The following is a 19,428-nucleotide window of genomic DNA, read 5'->3' as shown; positions in this document are numbered from 1 at the left end:
ATAGTGCTCGGTCTTTGCAAGGATGGTGTCTTTACAACAGCGATAATGAAGGCCAGATTTCCAAGAAAGGCGAAGATGCAGCAAGGTACGTTGACGATACAAAGAATCATGTCATTTATGAGGACAGCGGTGTCGTTAGTGGGGAATAGAGACACCACGGGACTGCTGCAGATAATACTTGCAGTTTCGTTTTCAGCCATTGGTTGCTGGTGAAAAGTCGAAGATTGATGTTTGGGTAAGGATTATGGCGTATGTAATGTAGATAGTATGAGATATTGTAGTCAGTTAAGTATGATAAAGTCATTTGTTTATGTTAAATGTTTAGTTACTATTTGTATTCAAAGCGGTACGAATTCGAAGTTATGCGCTATCGCGAATTGTGACCTTCGTGTCTAACTTCCAGTGGACATGCTTAGTTTGTCTACTGACACACTTGGGAACAAATGATTTCTTTAGAACTACTCTGTGTGCACCGTTGTGAATAGAAAAATGTTTTCATTAATTTTTTGGTCCGGTGAAGCAATGAACAATGGTCAGGTTACACAGCAGTTTATTCTTCAATTCAGTCTTTGTTATGTTTGTATAGAACAGTTGTCCTGATAACAGCTGTAACAACTACCAGATTTCCGAAAAAGGCGACAATGAGGAAAGGAACATTAACTGAGAAAATAAGGACTTTTTTTTAGATGGCGGTGTGTTCCTTCTTGAGTTATGCATTTTTTTTTTTTTGAACCACAAATCGAATCATTTCTCTTCGAGACATTCAAAACATTTAAAAGCACAATGAAATTTTCTGTACTAATTTTATTCATAATGTTCGGTGATAAAACACATGATTGTTTTCCACTTTATACGTCGATCCAAATCACTTTTGAGGAATCCAAAACATCTAAGTCTTTGAATCTAGAAGGTCTTCACCATTTGAACATGATACTTCTTAGGAAATGAAATCCCAAAAATTTTATGTAAGGGGCGGGGGGGGGGCAAGGTCTGATAAATTGTATTAGATGCGTTGCACGGAGCACGGAATTTGGAAAATCAGCATTTCACTCGGATTGTTACTCAGATAAAACTTTCACTGACTCTACTTTTTTTCATAATACTCACCTAAATTGTGAAGTAGCGATTTCTGAAGCTCCAGTTGGTTTGCTTTCATCCGAAGAGACTCAGTTGCAGTCCTCGTAAACTACAAATATATTTTGCATTTACTTTTTCTAAATCCATATTCTATTGTACAAATAGATAAAGGACACTTAGGTAAGAGATAAGAACAAAGAATTCACTTGAATTACGGCTGTACGGATTACTTCCTGTTGAATCGAAACATGTGTCATGAAACGCAAGAGCGAACACAGGACGAATGTTCATATTTCAGTGCCTTTAGGCAAAATCTAATGCATCCTAAAGATTGAGTAAAGCTTTAATTGTCTTTAAGTGTCAAATGAAATCTCCGAAAGCTAACGCCAACCTTTTATGAATCTTTAATTTAACATAAGTTTACCTTTAATAACGAAAATCTTTCAGTATCCTTTAAGTGGTACCTTTTTTTGGCACAAAAGAGGGTGTTTAATTAAGATACACTTAATTTGACTTTAAGGTGAGATTTAAACGAGTCTCGCTTTTCTGACATCTTTAATTGACGCATTAAAGATAGTCTCATTGTAATCTGAACTGTCAATAGAAAATTCATCACAAATTAGCCAACACGTGCATTGATGAGCGAGAAGAGCAAACTTTGTTCAACGCGCAGCAGCAAACTTTGACGTGTTCACAATTCTTTCTGGGGTCGAAACATCTATATTGAAATTTTTTAAGCGACGGTTTCATTTTTGCATCTCCTTTAAAGAGCGCATGGAGTGCGATGACGAGAAAGGATATGTTTTCTGCGCTCACTGTAATGACTTCGTATCACGTTCGACTTTTGAAAGGCATGAGCGGAAACGTAACGGGAAGGACTTAACAGATACTTTTGCGGCGACTTCAAATTCCCGTTATTTGTTTCACGGAATTTCAAGTTCATCTGACGATGAAGGTTAGTTACTTCGAATATAAAGTTATACATTTCTATATATTATATCTAAAACATCTTTTATTATTACATGGGAAAGCAACTGCTATTCAATATTGGTTGAGACGATTAACCACTACCAACTCATTTCTTCTATTTCACCAATTCCTTACAGAACCCGCAGATTTTGTTCGAGAAGAGCGTCAACCAGGCTCTGGCGAGCGAAAATGTAAAGCTTCGGCAGCAGCAAGAGCGCAGTAACAAAGAAAACTTTGAAGCGCTGCAGCGGATCGAGAGCCGTCTTGAACCTGTTTATAATGCAAGCAACGTCCGTCGGCGCCAAAACAGAAGACAGACGCGAACGACGGTAGTGGTTCCACCGGCTTGTCGAGTGAGTAGAAAAACATAACTGATGAGCATGAATAGTGTGATATGTGTTCATAATTTGCTTGAATCAGTTCTTTCGTGGAAGATTTTCTTTTATGTTGAGTATGTGTTTGGCGCGCGAATTGTATGCATAATTAACTTAATTATTTCGGCGGTAATCATTTCACATGATTACATGCGGTTACATTTACTTGATAATCCCCGTTACCATAAACAGGTCTACCAGTAAAGTTTTTCCTCCCTTCTGTTTCAACGAGAATTATCTAGTATGAAAATTCATTTTATCATTTTTTCTCTTGGACCCTTTTTGACCTTCCCTGCTCTAATGACTGATGGGTAAGGTTAATTTTTAATTGTACTTGTATGCGTTAACAACCAGGGTTTTTAAAAAGTGTGAAAGTAGAAATAGGACAAACCATAGTTAGTAGAGGGGAACAAATTGATTGTTGAATTTTTTTTCATTCTTTTAGAGAGCTGTGAGGAGAATATATAAACTCCTTTTGAAAAAGGATGACTTTAGTGGTTTTTATCTTGACGAAGAGTGAGTAATATGTTTTTAGATTCAAAGATATTTTACTTTATCTTGATTGAGCAGTGAAATCAGAGTCTAAGCTGCTGCCTGAAATATTGAGATGTTATGTGAATACCTTATTGTTGTTACTTTAGTCTTAGTGTTAAAGTTGTTACAACAGAATACCTGGTAATTGTGTTTGTTTTTGTCTTAGAATAAATTCTGACAAGAACAACATCATTTTTGAGCGGGCAACAGAGCAGGTGATACATCAACAGGGAGGAGCTGAAAAGTGTCCTTGGACAAAGGATGTCGTAGAAGGTAGCTACCAATAATTATAGCATGTGCATTTCACTTTTGCTGGGGTGTCATTACATTTTGTGGGTGAGCATAAGGATTTGGTACTCAAGCATATTGATGCATATCTCCTTTATAACAAGTTGAGTTTTAGTGAAGGCCTTGGCTTGAAAACATCCACACAAAATTGTGCTTACAGTTGGTCAATTTGTCTATTGCCCAGCCCTTAATGATACCCCTGCTTTTAGTCTCTACCATCAATTCATGTCTTTTACCACATTCCCCTCAACAAAAATGTTGTCATAGAACTCACATTCATTAACATGGTTAGATACCATGAAACCCCTAATGAGCACCTTGATTACATGGTCAAATTTAGGACAAGAGGAGGGGTGCATTTTTAATTTTTCCTAACTTACATACTAACTTTCCCAAATGTTACAGAAATTTAAATATGTTGCAAACTAAAATTTTCAGGTTTATTTCTTGTCTCTTAGACACTTAGTTCAGTGTAGATCCTCAACAAAGCATACATTACACCCTAGCAATGAATCACCAAAGACATACAGCAAATTTATATAACTTGGCAAATATTCCAACATCACGAGCCACAGGTAAACGGAAGTTCAAATATTCAAAAAGGTTGGTTGCTATGGAGTGACGTCATAAACCAGATAAGTTTCCATCATCACCTTGACAGCCTTTTTCGATAATTGCTCGCAGTAATCTGAGTAGTTGCTTGAATTTGTTCAATCTCTGTTCCTGCTGGGTACAATGAAGCCTTTTTTTTAATAGGGGCGGGATCGGCCTATTGACATTTGGAGATTGGATTTCATATTAATATGCGTAAGCAAAAGCGGGAATGTTTAGTTTCCTGCGGTCAAGTGCAGTTATAGATCCCTTCAAACTTCGAAGGGTTGAATTGCTTCATTCTCCTCCAGATGAGCCTTTAAGTCTTCTAGCTATGATCACTTTTTATGGCTACTTAAGGTGAAATTTCGGGTTTGTTTCCTTGATAGGGTCTTGAAGTATTATAATTTATTTCATTTCTATTTTTCTACGATAAAAGATTTAAATCGCCAGAGGGATGCCATTGAAAAAACTGGAATAGAAGTTAATGGAAGATGCTTTAAAGTTAAATTTTCAGGTTATTTGTGTGTGCCGATCTTGACTCTTTATATTTTTTTTTATCTTATTATTTTTTATTTTTGCAATGTTTTTATGTTACATGTCTAGCTACGTGATAGTAATTATTGAATCCATTTTATGCTTGGCAGTGTTAGAAAATATCTGGGAAAGTATAACATTTGAGATCTTTGGTGTAGCTATTTTAACTTCAACTTCTTGTTATCTTCTTGTCTTTTTTCATGACAGTTACTCTTGATTACAAAACACTGATAATGCTGCTCAAGCAAAGAGTTGGTGATGCCAAAAAATATATCAATGAACTTTGCAAGCAAGGATTGGACACAGAGTGTTGTGTATTCTGCAAAGTTATTAAGGTAGGTTATACCTGCAATGCTAAATGACATGCATCATAGCGGAATTATACAATAACACAAAACATATCTAGCCTACCGGTATTTGTTATGCAATTTATTTATAATCAATTAGTGAGAGCTTTCTTGGCTTTCTTGACTTTACAGAAAGGCAGACGAAAGGTGTCCATAAAAGTGAACATATTTTATCTGTGGTGAACAGTGATTATATATCTACCATTAGTAGTGAACATTATATGACTTTAGCTCAGTTAATTCATTATTGAGTGATACATGCAATTTATTTGTAGGAATGTGCCTCTCCTGATGTTCCTTTTGGGGAAGCCTTTGCTGAGTGTTTCCTAAAGAGCAAAGCAAATATTGGGGGGTAGGTACAACTCTGCATTTCTGCATTGACATGGATAAAAAGTTCCAGCTTGCAGTATGGTATTTCACTTTCTATTGGATTACATGTCTTTAAATCTCACTTGGGATACTTAGTTTGATGGACAGTTGGTATACTGCCGGCCGACAGTTGGCCGACAGTCGGCCGAGAGACTTTTAGGGGAGCTGTTCTTCACTTTTACCCAGTTACCAGCAAAAATATGGTAAGCTTGGATTATAAAGGTGGAAACTGAATTCACTGTTTTTTTTCTGTCTGTTTCAGATGGAAGGGGTTAAGAGATGACTTGCTCTTTCTCCTTGAAGAGGAGCCATGTGATGTGCTCTGCCTGCAGTGTATAACATTTTAATTTTTAAATTCTGGGCACCCATTGTAGTAAGGCATAGTCAACATTGTTTCATTTAAAAAAATCTATTTTCTTGAAGTCTTATCCTGTAACAATATTATTTTGTTTAGTGTTGCCTGGTCACTTCTGAGATAATATATATATTTATTTGTCATATCTCTAAGATTTATATGGCATTCAGCGTAATGCCTGAGAGCTTCTGGGATATAGCAAACTTAGTTTTTCATTCACTGTTAATAGAGAGAAATTATGTCTTTCCTTTCTGGTTCACCCAGGCTGAAGTCCTTCATTCAGAGTAATGCTTGAGCTCTTCTGGGATATATAACATACCTAGCTTTTCATTCATGGTCAATATAGGGAAGTGTTGTCTATCCTTTCTGGTTCACACAGGCCGAAGTCCAGGCATTCAGAGTAATACCAGAGCACCTGTGGGATTTATAACATACTTAGCTTTTCATTCATGATCAATATCGCAAAGTGTTGTCTATCGATCCTTTCTGGTTCACCCAGGCTGAAGTCCTGGCATTCAGTGTCATCCCTGAACGCTTCTAGGATATATAACATACGTAGCTTTTCATTCATGGTCAATATAGGGAAGTGTTGTCTATCCTTTCTGGTTCACCCAGGCTGAAGACCTGGGATTCAGTGTAATGCCTGAGCGCTTCTGGGATATATCACATACATAGCTTTTCATTGATTGTCAGTATAGGGAAGTGTTGTCTATCTTTTCTGGTCCACCCAGGCTGAAGTCCTGGCATTCAGTGTAATGCCTGAGCGCTTCTGGGATATATAACATACATAGCTTTTCATTCATGGTCAATATAGGGAAGTATTGTCTATCCTTTCTGGTTCACCCAGGCTGAAGTCCTGGCATTCAGAGTAATGCCTGAGCGCTTCTGGGATTTATAACATACTTAGCTTTTCATTCATGATCAATATAGCAAAGTGTTGTCTATCGATCCTTTCTGGTTCACCCAGGCTAAAGTCCTGGCATTCAGTGTAATCCCTGAACGCTTCTAGGATATATAACATACGTAGCTTTTCATTCATGGTCAATATAGGGAAGTGTTGTCTATCCTTTCTGGTTCACCCAGGCTGAGGACCTGGGATTCAGTGTAATGCCTGAGCGCTTCTGGGATATATCACATACATAGCTTTTCATTGATTGTCAGTACAGGGAAGTGTTGTCTATCTTTTCTGGTCCACCCAGGCTGAAGTCCTGGCATTCAGTGTAATACCTGAGCGCTTCTGGGATATATAACATACATAGCTTTTCATTCATAGTCAATATAGGGAAGTATTGTCTATCCTTTCTGGTTCACCCAGGCTGAAGTCCTGGCATTCAGAGTAATGCCTGAGCGCTTCTGGGATATACAACATACTTAGCTTTTCATTCATTGTCAATATAGGGAAGTGTTGTCTATCCTTTCTGGTCCACCCAGGCTGAAGTCCTGGCATTCAGTGTAATGCCTGAGCGCTTCTGGGATATACAACATACTTAGCTTTTCAATCATTGTCAATATAGGGAAGTGTTCTCTATCCTTTCTGGTTCACCCAGGCTGAAGTCCTGGCATTCAGAGTAATGCCTGAGCACTTCTGGGATATATAACATACTGAACTTTTTATTCATGGTCAATATAGAGAAGTGTTGTCTATCCTTTCTGGTTTACTCAGGCTGAAATCCTGGCATTCAGAAAAATGCCTGAGTGCTTCTGGGATATACAACATACTTAGCTTTTCATTCATGGTCAATATAGGGAAGTGTTGTCTATCCTTTCTGGTTTACCCAGGCTGAAGTCCTGGCATTCAGTGTAATGCCTGAACGCTTCTGGGATATACAACTTACATAGCTTTTCATTCATGGTCAATTCATGGTCCTTTCTCGTTCACCCAGGCTGAAGTCCTGGTATTGACTGTAATGCCTGAGCGCTTCTGGGATATATAACAAAGTTTTACATAGCTTTTCATTCATGGTCAATATAGGGAAGTGTCGTCTATCCTCTCTGGTTCACCCAGGCTGAAGTCCCGGCATTCAGTGTAATGCCTGAGCGCTTCTGGGATATATAACATACTTAGCTTTTCATTTATTGTCAGTATAGGGAAGTGTTTTCTATCCTTTCTGGTTCACCCAGGCTGAAGTCCTGGCATTCAGTGTAATGCCTGAGCGCTTCTGGGATATATAACTTACATAGCTTTTCATTCACTGTTAATAGAGAGAAATGATGTCTTTCTTTTCTGGCTCACCCAGGCTGAAGTCCTTTATTCGGAGTAATGCCTGAGCACTTCTGGGATATATAACATACCTAGCTTTTCATTCATGGTCAATATAGGGAAGTGTTGTCTATCCTTTCTGGTTTACACAGGCTGAAGTCCAGGCATTCAGAGTAATACCAGAGCACCTGTGGGATTTATAACATACTTAGCTTTTCATTCATGGTCAATTCATGGTCCTTTCTGGTTCACCCAGGCTGAAGTCCTGGTATTGACTGTAATGCCTGAGCGCTTCTGGGATATATAACAAAGTTTTACATAGCTTTTCATTCATGGTCAATATAGGGAAGTGTTGTCTATCCTCTCTGGTTCACCCAGGCTGAAGTCCCGGCATTCAGTGTAATGCCTGAGCGCTTCTGGGATATATAACATAGTTAGCTTTTCATTCATGGTCAATATAGGGGAAGTGTTGTCTATCCTTTCTGGTTCACCCAGGCTGAAGTCCTGGCATTCAGTGTAATGCCTGAGCACTTCTGGGATATACAACATACTGAGCTTTTTATTCATGGTCAATATAGGGAAGTGTTGTCCATGCTATCTGGTTCATCCAGGCTAAAGTCCTGGCATTCAGAGTAATGCTTGAGCGCTTCTGGGATATATAACATACTTAGCTTTTCATTAATTGTCAATATAGGGAAGTATTGTCTATCCTTTCTGGTCCACCCAGGCTGAAGTCCTGGCATTCAGTGTAATGCCTGAGCGCTTCTGGGATATATAACTTACATAGCTTTTCATTCATGGTCAATATAGGGAAGTGCTGTCTATCCTTTCTGGTTCACACAGGCTGAAGTCCAGGCATTCAGAGTAATACCAGAGCACTTGTGGGATTTATAACATACTTAGCTTTTCATTGATGGTCAATATAGGGAAGTGTTGTCTATCGATCCTTTCTGGTTCACCCAGGCTGAAGTCCTGGCATTCAGTGTAATGCCCGAACGCTTCTGGGATATATAACATACGTAGCTTTTCATTCATGGTCAATATAGGGAAGTGTTGTCTATCCTTTCTGGTTCACCCAGGCTGAAGACCTGGCATTCAGTGTAATGCATGAGCGCTTCTGGGATATATTACATACTTAGCTTTTCATTCATGGTCAATATAGGGAAGTGTTGTCTAATATCCTTTCTGGTCCACCCAGGCTGAAGTCCTGGCATTCAGTGTAATGCCTGAGCGCTTCTGGGATATATAACTTACATAGCTTTTCATTCATGGTCAATATAGGGAAGTGTTGTCTATCCTTTCTGGTCCACCCAGGCTGAAGTCCTGGCATTCAGTGTAATGCCTGAGGGCTTCTGGGATATACAACATACTTAGCTTTTCATTCATGGTCAATATAGGGAAGTGTTGTCTATCCTTTCTGATCCACCCAGGCTGAAGTCCTGGCATTCAGCGTAATGCCCGAGCGCCTCTGGGATATATAACTTACATAGCTTTTCATTCATGGTCAATATAGGGAAGTGTTGTCTATCCTTTCTGCTTCACCCAGGCTGAAGTCCTGGCATAGACTGTAATGCCTGAGCGCTTCTGGGATATATAACAAAGTTTTACATAGCTTTTCATTCATTGTCAATATAGGGAAGTGTTGTCTATCCTTTCTGGTTCACCCAGGCTGAAGTCGTGTCATTCAGTGTAATGCCTGAGCGCTTCTGGGATATATAACATACTTAGCTTTTTATTCATGGTCAATATAGGGAAGTGTTGTCTATCCTTTCTGGTTCACCCATGTCATGTATTCGGTTTTTATTTTATTTGAAAATCACATGGAATACCTAATGCGCACACGTGCGCATGCTTACGAGAACCAACCGCATACACTACAACACCTCTCTTGTAAGCCAGTCTCTTGTCCCCCTAAAGTCCTTAAGAATTTAAAAGTTTTCAAAAGTTCAACGCAACATGCTATCAGTAGAAATCCAGTCTCAAACTCCCCCCCCCCCCCAAAAAAAGGGTAGCTCAATGTTCACAGATCCATCCGAACTGGGGGTTGCCGCACTCTGGAAGGGTATCGTTTCACAGGAACATGTTCAATCTGGGTCGGTGAGCTGCTAGCAGACGATTCAGCCACCGGATTGCATTTGGGTGACGGGCAGTCTGTCTCCCTCGAGACAACTTCTGTCTGTTCAGGTAGTTCAGCTACTGGGTGATCAGTGGTCGTGGCGGGGAGTGGAAGAGGCAAGGGGTATGAAACTGGCGGGTGTCTGTCTGTAACAGGAACATTGGAATCTCGGAGTTGATCCGTGTGTCGACGCCAAACTAGGTTAGGCCCAATCTCCACTTCATAAGACAGGGGTCCCAATCGTGCACGTACAATACCGGGTACCCACTTTGACTTTCCAGTGTAATTTCGTGCTATCACCCTCTGACCAATGGCAAAATGCCTTGTTACAGAACCACTCTTGGCAACAGACTGGTCTATCTGACGGTTGTTTACCTGGATGAAGAGATCTGGTTTTAACAAGTCCAGTCGAGTGCGTAATCTTCTTCCCAAAAACAACTGGGACGGTGGCTCTCCGGTGGTTGAGTGGGGGGTGATTCTATAAGTTAGCAAAAATCTCGCCAACTTAATGTTCAAAGATGTCACTTCAGTTTCACTCTTCATGGCATTCTTGAAACTCTGGACAGCACGTTCTGCTAGGCCGTTGGTGGCAGGGTGATAAGGTGCTGAGGTGATGTGTTTGATGCCGTTTCTCTTAAGGAATTGCTGGAACTCTTCTGATGTGAACTGAGGCCCATTATCACTCACTAACTGGGCTGGTACGCCATATCTTGCAAACAGCTTCTGAAGGGTTTCAATGGTTTTCGCTGAAGTTGTAGTGTTCATTTTCTCTATCTCTAGCCAACGTGAATGTGCATCCACTACCACTAAAAACATGCTGTTAAGGAAGGGACCTGCAAAATCGATATGAATTCGTTGCCAGGGCAACGAAGGCCATTCCCATGGGTGCACTGGCACTGTACTGGGCTCCCTCTGTACTAGTTGGCAACCTGGGCAAGACTTAGCAGACAGTTCAATTTCTTTATCGATTCCAGGCCACCAGGTGTAGCTTCGGGCCAGGGCCTTCATCTTCACGACTCCCACATGTCCCTGATGAAGTTCCTTGAGAACTTGAGGGCGTAGTTTTGGGGGTTTTATTACTCTTATTCCCCACATCAAACAGCCTGATTGTAACGTGATCTCATCTTTGTGAACAAAATAGGGGTTGAGTACAGGGTCATGGTTGTTTGGCCATCCCTTCCTGGTCATTTCATGCACTTGGGCCAAGACAGGATCTCTTTGTGTCTCTCGTCTAACGTTGTCCACTGTGACTGGCAAAGGGTCAAACTGCATCAAATTAAATACACCCACTGGGTCAACCACTTCTTCATCTTTGGCTTCCGTTAACAGTGGTAGGCGGGAAAGACCATCTGCATTGCTGTGAACCTTAGTGTTCTTGTATTGAATGGAGTAGTCATAGCCTGCCAGGAACAAGGCATAACGTTGAAGACGTGCTGCGGTGACCACGGGGATGCTCTTCCGCGGATGAAAGATTGAAGTTAATGGCTGATGATCTGTGTATAGAGTGAAAGGACGGCCAAACAGGTACATGTGAAACTTCTTGACACCCCAGATTATCGACAAAGCTTCCTTGTCAATCTGCGCATACTTTTGCTCAGTTTTTGTCAGTGTCCTTGAAGCAAAAGCTATAGGTCGCTCGGTACCATCGTTAATTACGTGAGAAAGCACTGCTCCAATGCCTACGGGGGATGCGTCACAAGCAAGTCTAAGTGGCAGACTGGGATCATAATGTGTGAGAACTTGCTCTGAAGTGATCATTTCTTTCACCTTGTGGAATGCTGCCTCGCATTGCTCTGTCCCCTTCCATTGGTGGTCCTTTCCCAAGAGTTGAGTCAAGGGGTGGACAGTTGTCGACAGGTTAGGTAAGAACCTATGGTAGTAGTTGATTAGCCCGAGAAATGATCTTACTTCAGCTACGTCGTTTGGGCGTGGTGCTTCCAAAACCGCTTCTACTTTTGCTGTAGACTTGTGAAGGCCATCCTTGTCAATATAATGTCCACAATAGGTTATCTTCTCCTTGAAAAACTCACATTTGGCTTTGTTAGCTCTCAAACCATGAAACTGTAGCCGTCGAAGGACTTCTTCTAAGTTAGCCAGGTGTTCTTCATCACTCTTTCCAGTGATAATCATGTCATCCAGTATACAGCTTGTGCCAGATGTCCCTTCCAGCACTTGATCAATGGTGCGTTGCCAGATAGCGGGTGCTGAAGTGATGCCGAACACTAGTCTATTGTACTGGAACAATCCCATGTGTGTGTTGATGGTGAGGTATTTTCTGGAATCTTCTTCCATCTCTAGTTGGTGGTATGCCTGGCAAAGATCAATCTTTGAGAATTTCTGTCCACCAGCAAGCTTTGCAAAGATATCTTCGATGCGGGGTAAGGGATATTGTTCAGCATGTAGTTCTGGGTTTACCGTGCCCTTGTAATCACCACAAAGCCTGACCGATCCATCTTTCTTGGGGACGGTTACAATGGGTGTTGCCCACTCGCTCCACTCAACTTTCGTGAGAATTCCTTCATTCTGAAGTCTTCTTAGCTCTTCTTCAACTTTAGGCCTTAAGGCATAGGGCACAGCACGAGCTTTGCAGAAATGGGCTTAGCTATCATCTTTAAGGGTTAGCTTTGCTTTAGCTGATTTGAACGTTCCAAGTTTGTCTTCAAAAACATCAGAGTATTTGTCTAGCATGGTTTGCAGCTGCTCCTTAGTAGTTGATAGGGTTTGTGAAGCTTTCAATGACTTAATAGCATACCAATCTAGGCGTACCTTGTGAAGCCAATCCCTTCCCATCAACACAGGGCCCTTGTTCTTAACCACATACAGATCCAACAGCAAAGGTTGCTGGTCTTTGTACTCAACATTTACCTTCAGCACTCCAGCTGGGAAAATGTTCTCTCCAGTATAGGTTTTCAACATTAATTTAGTTTCTTGCAAGGGCTTGTCGTGAAATTTCTCCCTGTACAAATTATGTGGAATAATCGACACAGCTGAGCCTGTGTCCAGTTCCATTTTCAGTGGTTTACCTTCCACTTTCAGATCGATCCAGATTACAGTACTGCTCGGTTTGCTTACATTGTGTATCTGTATGCTTCCTAATACATCTTCAAATTCATCGCTCTCACTGTACTCAATAGAATGGACTTGAGTGTTAAGCGGTGGTTTCGGTGGTTGTTTTGGCTTACCTTGTTGTTTCGAGCGACAAGCTCTTGAAATATGGCCCACCTTCCCACAATGATAACATGTTTGGTCCTTGAATCTGCAATTGTGCGTTGCGTGCGAGTCTCCCCCACATCGATAGCAAACTTTAGTGGTGGGGTTCGGCGATGGCGCTTGTGTGTGGTTATCTGAGATCTTGTCAACGCGAGGTTCTGATTGAAGCTCACTTTGTAATTCCGCAGCATCGCGAATAGCCGTTTCCATTGCTATCGCTATTTCCAAAGCCTTGGAATATTTGAGTTTGGCTTCTGAAAGCAACCGTTTTTGTATCTGCACATTTCTAAGGCCACAAACCAGTTTATCTCGTAAAGCTTCGTTAAGGTTGGCCCCAAAGTTGCAGTGGGTTGCTAATTTCTTCAGGTCTGCTACATAGGTCAAGACAGTTTCTCCTTCACGCTGAATCCGTTTGTAGAAACGAAAACGCTCCGCTATTTCTAATGGTTTAGGACTTAAGTGTTGCTGAAGAGTCGTGACGATCTCCTGGAAGCTCTTCGTAGCTGGTTTATCTGGTGTAAGAAGATCTCTCAACAATGTGTACGTTTTGCTGCCCATCAAGCTTAACAAGGTTGGCGCTTGGTGGTCTTCATCGATGTTGTTTGCTAAGAAAAACTGTTCCACCCGTTCTACATAGGTTTCCCATTTCTCCTGTGTTTCATCAAAACTTTCTATCTTCCCGATAGCAGTCATATTTTCGACGGTCTCCTACGACTTTATCCTCGTCGCCACTGTCATGTATTCGGTTTTTATTTTATTTGAAAAGCACATGGAATACCTAATGCGCACACGTGCGCATGCTCACGAGAACCAACCGCATACACTACAACCCAGGCTGAAGTCCTGGCATTCAGTGTAATACCTGAGCACTTCTGGGATATACAACATACTGAGCTTTTTATTCATGGTCAATATAGGGAAGTGTTGTCTATCCTTTCTGGTTCACCCAGGCTGAAGTCCTGGCATTCAGAGTAATGCCTGAGCGCTTCTGGGATTTATAACATACTTAGCTCTTCATTCATTGTCAAATCGAAAATGTACAAAATATCAAGATTATTAGATAGAAAGTCTAGAATGAGGTTCTTTTACATGCCTGCATGAGGCTTTCTTTTCACTGAATATGTAGTTTAGCAATTTTTATGGTCTCATTATCTAAAGTGATTGTGAATTCTTCAATGTTATATTTAATTACCTCCACATGAGATACCTTTTTCCATATGGATGTACGCATCATTTTTGTATATCAAAGTTTCAGCTGCATTTAGAGGAAGAACTGTTTTCTATCAGTGCTTTACTAAAAGAAATTATGGTATATGATCATATTTATTAAGTATTACAAATCTAATAACGTAGCAGATAGTTGATAGTTATTGCAAGTTGAAGTCGATTAAGAAAAATTTTCTGATTTTTTAGATTGATAGGTTGAACTTATATTTTTTTGTTAGACAAGTGTCATTTCAAATCACATTTCTTAGTAGCTGGATTTGAGATTACAATTTGTGAATCAATAGCTTTTTGTGTAGTGTGTTATTACAGCTAGTTATATTGTGTATTTGTCATACTTTTATACTGGTAAATATTCTATTACCTACATGACTGAGATTATATTATACACTAATGAAAGAGAAACAATTTTAATAAAGTATGACAATTAGTAATTCAAACATTTGGCCATCTCTTTCTTTTTAGATACAATGAAATATATGAAGTTCATATATTTTGTACTGCGGTATTAGATACATATGATGCACGATCCTCGCAGTAGATAGCGCTATTTAAGCAATAGCGAAAAATCAGACCTGACAAAAATCAGGCCTGCACGGGATTCGAACCACTGACCTCTGCGATACTAGTGCAGCGCTCTACCAATTGAGCTAACAAGCCAAATGGGAGCAGGCCGTTAAGTTGATTCGTAATAAACCCGTGAAAGTGATAAATGAGATACAATGAAATATATGAAGTTCATATATTTTGTACTGCGGTATTAGATACATTTAAAAACGAACAGATACGGACTATCAGGGACAGCGAGTTCAGGTTACAACGGAAGAGACTGGATCTCAGCGAGTGCAAGTCAATAATGGTTTCCAAGAGGAATTTGTTCCAGGGTTAAACCCAGAGTCTGGGAGAATTAGTTCAGGGGTGTTTTTAGAATGGAAGCTAACATTTTACGGGACGGGTCCCAGTGATAGCGTGTCAGGAGATGGAGAGGATAATGACGATGATGAGAGTGATTCGTCAGACGTGGATATAGACCTGTAGGTGTTTGTGCTTTGCCGCTCTTTTTTATCAACGCGATCCCTAGGGGCATTTATTGAATAATGTACAGCGAGTTCAACTCACAAAAATCCACAGACCTTCTCGCGTCACGTTATCCTAAGATAACTTTACAGAGAAACAAATGAACGTGGAATTGGATTTTTGCTATTCCACGCCAGTGAATAACAAATTCTATGGTCATTTCTGAGTCACTTACGCCCCTTACGTGCAAATGCAAAGTTCCGGGCTCAGCTTGCTGTTCTAATGGAGATCGGTGATCCATGCACGATTTTACAAGATAATAAGAAAATGTTTGCTAATTCAATTTCATACAACCTTACCGTAGAAATAGCATCAGCTTTTCAGTTTTGCGACGTTTGAAACTTTAGTTAAAAATTTGCTTTACGTCATAATGTAGTCGAAAATCGATAGCTCTTTGTAAAGGGTGCAAAGGGGGTGTAGCCAAGGGGAAGGAGTGTTATAGTGAAATTGGCCTCCTCTTATCAAAAACAATTGATTATTTTTATCAATGAAACACCCTTGCATACTCCCCCAAAAGCCAGAAGGACACTTGTGTGGACCTCCCCTTTGCCTACGCCCTTGAGGTGCACGTTTACCCGCTTTCCTCTCCAATACGAGGTTATTCTTAGGGGAAAAGAGCAAACAAGACGAGTCGTAGGGGAGAGTTAAGGCAAAATTCCATAACGCTTCTAAACTAGCTATTTCTATATTTGTTAATATCCAAAAATTACTTGGAGATTTTGATTTTCAAAACGGCAACCAAATTTAAAGCAGCTCCAGAAGACTTTCTTATTTTTGTCACAAACGCGTTATTTGGTCTCGTCACACGGCGCGCTCTCTCCGCTAACAATGAGACCAAATAACAGCTGCGGAAGGAGGCTCTAAATATGTGTCACAAACTCACACATTAATTTCCCTTTCCCATCATGCTACTCAGGTATCATACAATAGAGCAATATTTAAATGAGTGTCAAAAGCCATCCGGGGTATTGCATTTAGTAGTTGCCCTTCGCTACGCCCTATGATTGATCGAAATTAACTTGCGCCATCTTCTCAACCAATAAGAAGCAAAATTAAATCAACTCATAACAAGCATCCAACCAATAAGAAGCAAAATTAAAACAATCACGACTTGCTCGGTAACGTTTTCTAGTACTTCGGTCAGTTGTCTTGTTTTTCTTTTTTTTCTCTCTTGCGATATTCTACTCTGTTCTTCTCAGAACGTAGTCGTTACTTTGATATTGGTTTTGGGACAGTCAGTCGAAAAGCACTCCATATAGGGCCCAATTACATGATACTATCTATAATTACTTAGGCCCACTCTGGGACCTTAAGTTGCCTTAAGTCGCCTTAAATCGCCTAAAGTCGCAATGTTTTTTCTGCCAATTTTGCTTAAGCCGCCTATTATCTCTTAAGTCAAATAAAATCGCCCTAAGTCGCCTTAAGTCGCCCTAAGTCGCTTTAAATCGCCTAAAGTCGCAATATTTTTTCTGCCAATTTTGCTTAAGTCGCCTTAAGTCGCCTTAAATCGCCCAAAGTCACCCAAAGGTACGGCGACCTAGAGTAGACCTTTGCTTAGGTACACTTTTTTTTTAAATCCTCCTGCCTTATTTTAAGATAAAAGCATAGATTTCCTCTTCTGTGTCTTTTCTTCAAGTTATTTCCCTTTGCTTTTCATGCGAATATATGTACTTCTTGCGGTCTGATGATTTTTTAAATGGACACAGTTTTAATCAATAAAAGCTATACAATTTCGTAATCCTCTGCTCCTACATTTATCTCAATATGGAGTGAATGTTCTACTATTTTCTTGGAGAATGCTGACAGTTTTTGCCATCTAGTACTGTTAATTACTCCGGAGACACAAAGTGCCGATACTGAATTTTTTTTTTCTTACACCTGTAAGCTTGAAATGTTTCTAACTGGTTCAGGTTTTTTAATTCCAACAACGGAAAAACTTGTACATTGACATTGAAACCAGCAGACAGCATCTCTGGGACTCCATTTTAGTTCTTATTTAGAAATGTCTAAGAGACTTATTGTTTATCTTCAAAACCACAAGGAGCAAACTCATCATAGTTTACAACAAATACATAATTGTACCTCGATGTTTCAAGCTCGAAACATTTAAATTCAAATTATGCAATCAGCAGTGCATCAATGATTTCAACGTCCTCCGTATGTCTGCATTTCTAATAAGATAAATTATAGGATTTAAGGAGGAGTTGATGTAAATGAGATTTAAGGACAAAACTTGGAAGTGCCCAAAGCCATCTGAGAGCATTGTCTGCAAACCATTTACAATAGAAGGTACTAAGCACAGTACAAGTACAACGATTATCAAGAGCGTGTCGAAAAATGCTTTCTTTTCCCTTCGCAATATAATGGTAGTATTCATCCTCGTGATTACGTCCACCAACTTGTTGTCATGACGACGAATGGCCACGAAACTGCCAATGTAGTTAATGACTGTCAGGATGATGAAGCCTACGCCGAGGATCAAGGCCAACCTAAAATATTTTGGCAACACGAATCCCTCCAGAGTTGTCACCAGAAGCCATGTTATTCCAGCCACAAAGGCTATTAGACTTGCCTCTGTTGATAACAAATCACGTTCTTTTTTTTAAACATTGACCTATTAATCTACAATTAAATATATAAGTTGTTCTTACAAAGGCTTCTGCGAATACACACCAACGCCTCCCGCCCCCCCCCCTTAAGAAGACAAACTAAGAAGAGATCGATTTAGCCCTGTCAACAATTAAGATGGATAAGTGAAATCAAAGCACTGTTTTTATAGGCAAGAAACATTGAAACACATAATTAGCAGACCACATTATTTTAATATCAAGATCCGTAAGAAGTGTTGTAAGAAAACCAGAATTTGTCAGTTTGGATTTGGATTGGATTTCTGGTCCGGGTTGTTCATTGAGTGGATAATGCTATCCCGTGCATTGATAGCGTAGTACGTGATGCTAGCACTTATCCGCTGGATAGCAATTTATCCGTCAGATAGCGTTGTTCACCATGTAAATAACTGGGCTCTGGTTTGAAAGACCTGGTTACTCTAATAAGCGATAGCATATCCGCCTTAAAATTATTTAGAGGCACTAACATGCTTTCCTTGCCCAAGGTTAACAGTACCAAGCATGGTCTTAAGTCATTTCGTTATTTTGCTGCTAAGACTTGGAACGCGCTACCAGCTGCTATACGCGCAAAGGCTGGCACAAGAACATTTCTCCAAGATATTCGTCGCCTAAAATTTTAAGTTTTTAGTTTTTTGATCTCTGTTTTACTACGCATGTATACAAATATATATTTAAATTTGCGATATTCTTTTTGCGATAATATTTTACTTAATGTATATAACTCTTGATTTAGGTTGTAATCTTTTATTGAATATTTTGTTGTGGGCTTCCTGGAAAGTAGCTTGTAGCTAAGTGTGGTGCCATATTAAATAAATAACTACTACTACTACTACCACTACTACTACTACTAGAAACTCACCTTTTTTTGTTACGTTTGCACGGTACTTAAGAGGCTTGGAAAGCCCGTAATGGCGATCAAAACTGATGAGAGTGATATTTACCAAAGACCATCCAACAAAACCAACTTGACTCGTGTTATAGGCTATAAAAATGGTGGACTCTTGGACACAAGACTCGTGGATGCGATAAATCATCAAACTCCTTAAAACAAATAGCGGCTGGGCCACCAAACCTGTCAAACAATCAGCAGCAGCCAGACCACACAGCAGAATAGTGCTCGGTCTTTGCAAGGATGGTGTCTTTACAACAGCGATAATGAAGGCCAGATTTCCAAGAAAGGCGAAGATGCAGCAAGGTACGTTGACGATACAAAGAATCATGTCATTTATGAGGACAGCGGTGTCGTTAGTGGGGAATAGAGACACCACGGGACTGCTGCAGATAATACTTGCAGTTTCGTTTTCAGCCATTGGTTGCTGGTGAAAAGTCGAAGATTGATGTTTGGGTAAGGATTATGGCGTATGTAATGTAGATAGTATGAGATATTGTAGTCAGTTAAGTATGATAAAGTCATTTGTTTATGTTAAATGTTTAGTTACTATTTGTATTCAAAGCGGTACGAATTCGAAGTTATGCGCTATCGCGAATTGTGACCTTCGTGTCTAACTTCCAGTGGACATGCTTAGTTTGTCT

At 40.0% G+C, this 19,428-nt stretch overlaps 1 protein-coding gene and 1 long non-coding RNA gene across 2 annotated transcripts; both read left to right on the top strand.

Annotated features, from left to right (window-relative positions):
- Window positions 1–1,338: 1,338 nt before the first annotated feature.
- On the top strand, window positions 1,339–5,514 carry LOC148725798 (uncharacterized). Its single transcript, XM_088731696.1, has 7 exons — window positions 1,339–2,032; window positions 2,184–2,399; window positions 2,866–2,936; window positions 3,121–3,227; window positions 4,578–4,705; window positions 4,993–5,069; window positions 5,349–5,514. Exons 1-7 carry the CDS (start codon window positions 2,027–2,029, stop codon window positions 5,431–5,433), a joined length of 690 nt encoding a protein of 229 aa, XP_088587822.1. The 5' UTR covers window positions 1,339–2,026; the 3' UTR covers window positions 5,434–5,514.
- Window positions 5,515–7,226: 1,712 nt separating this feature from the next.
- LOC148725797 (uncharacterized) lies at window positions 7,227–14,631 on the top strand. Its single transcript, XR_015991004.1, has 2 exons — window positions 7,227–9,044; window positions 14,235–14,631. It is a non-coding gene; the product is annotated as an uncharacterized LOC148725797 (long non-coding RNA).
- The last annotated feature ends 4,797 nt before the right edge of the window (window positions 14,632–19,428 follow it).

This window comes from Stylophora pistillata, chromosome 8 (assembly GCF_964205215.1).
Source record: "Stylophora pistillata chromosome 8, jaStyPist1.2, whole genome shotgun sequence".
Lineage (NCBI taxonomy): Eukaryota > Metazoa > Cnidaria > Anthozoa > Scleractinia > Pocilloporidae > Stylophora > Stylophora pistillata.
This window is presented reverse-complemented; position numbering and strand designations above follow the sequence as displayed.

Excerpts from the sequence above, each read along its gene's own strand:
- LOC148725798 (XM_088731696.1), top strand. Across the intron at positions 2,937-3,120 it reads GGTTTTTATCTTGACGAAGA|AATAAATTCTGACAAGAACA; the intron begins GTGAGTAATATG and ends TTTTTGTCTTAG. Across the intron at positions 5,070-5,348 it reads AGCAAAGCAAATATTGGGGG|ATGGAAGGGGTTAAGAGATG; the intron begins GTAGGTACAACT and ends TGTCTGTTTCAG.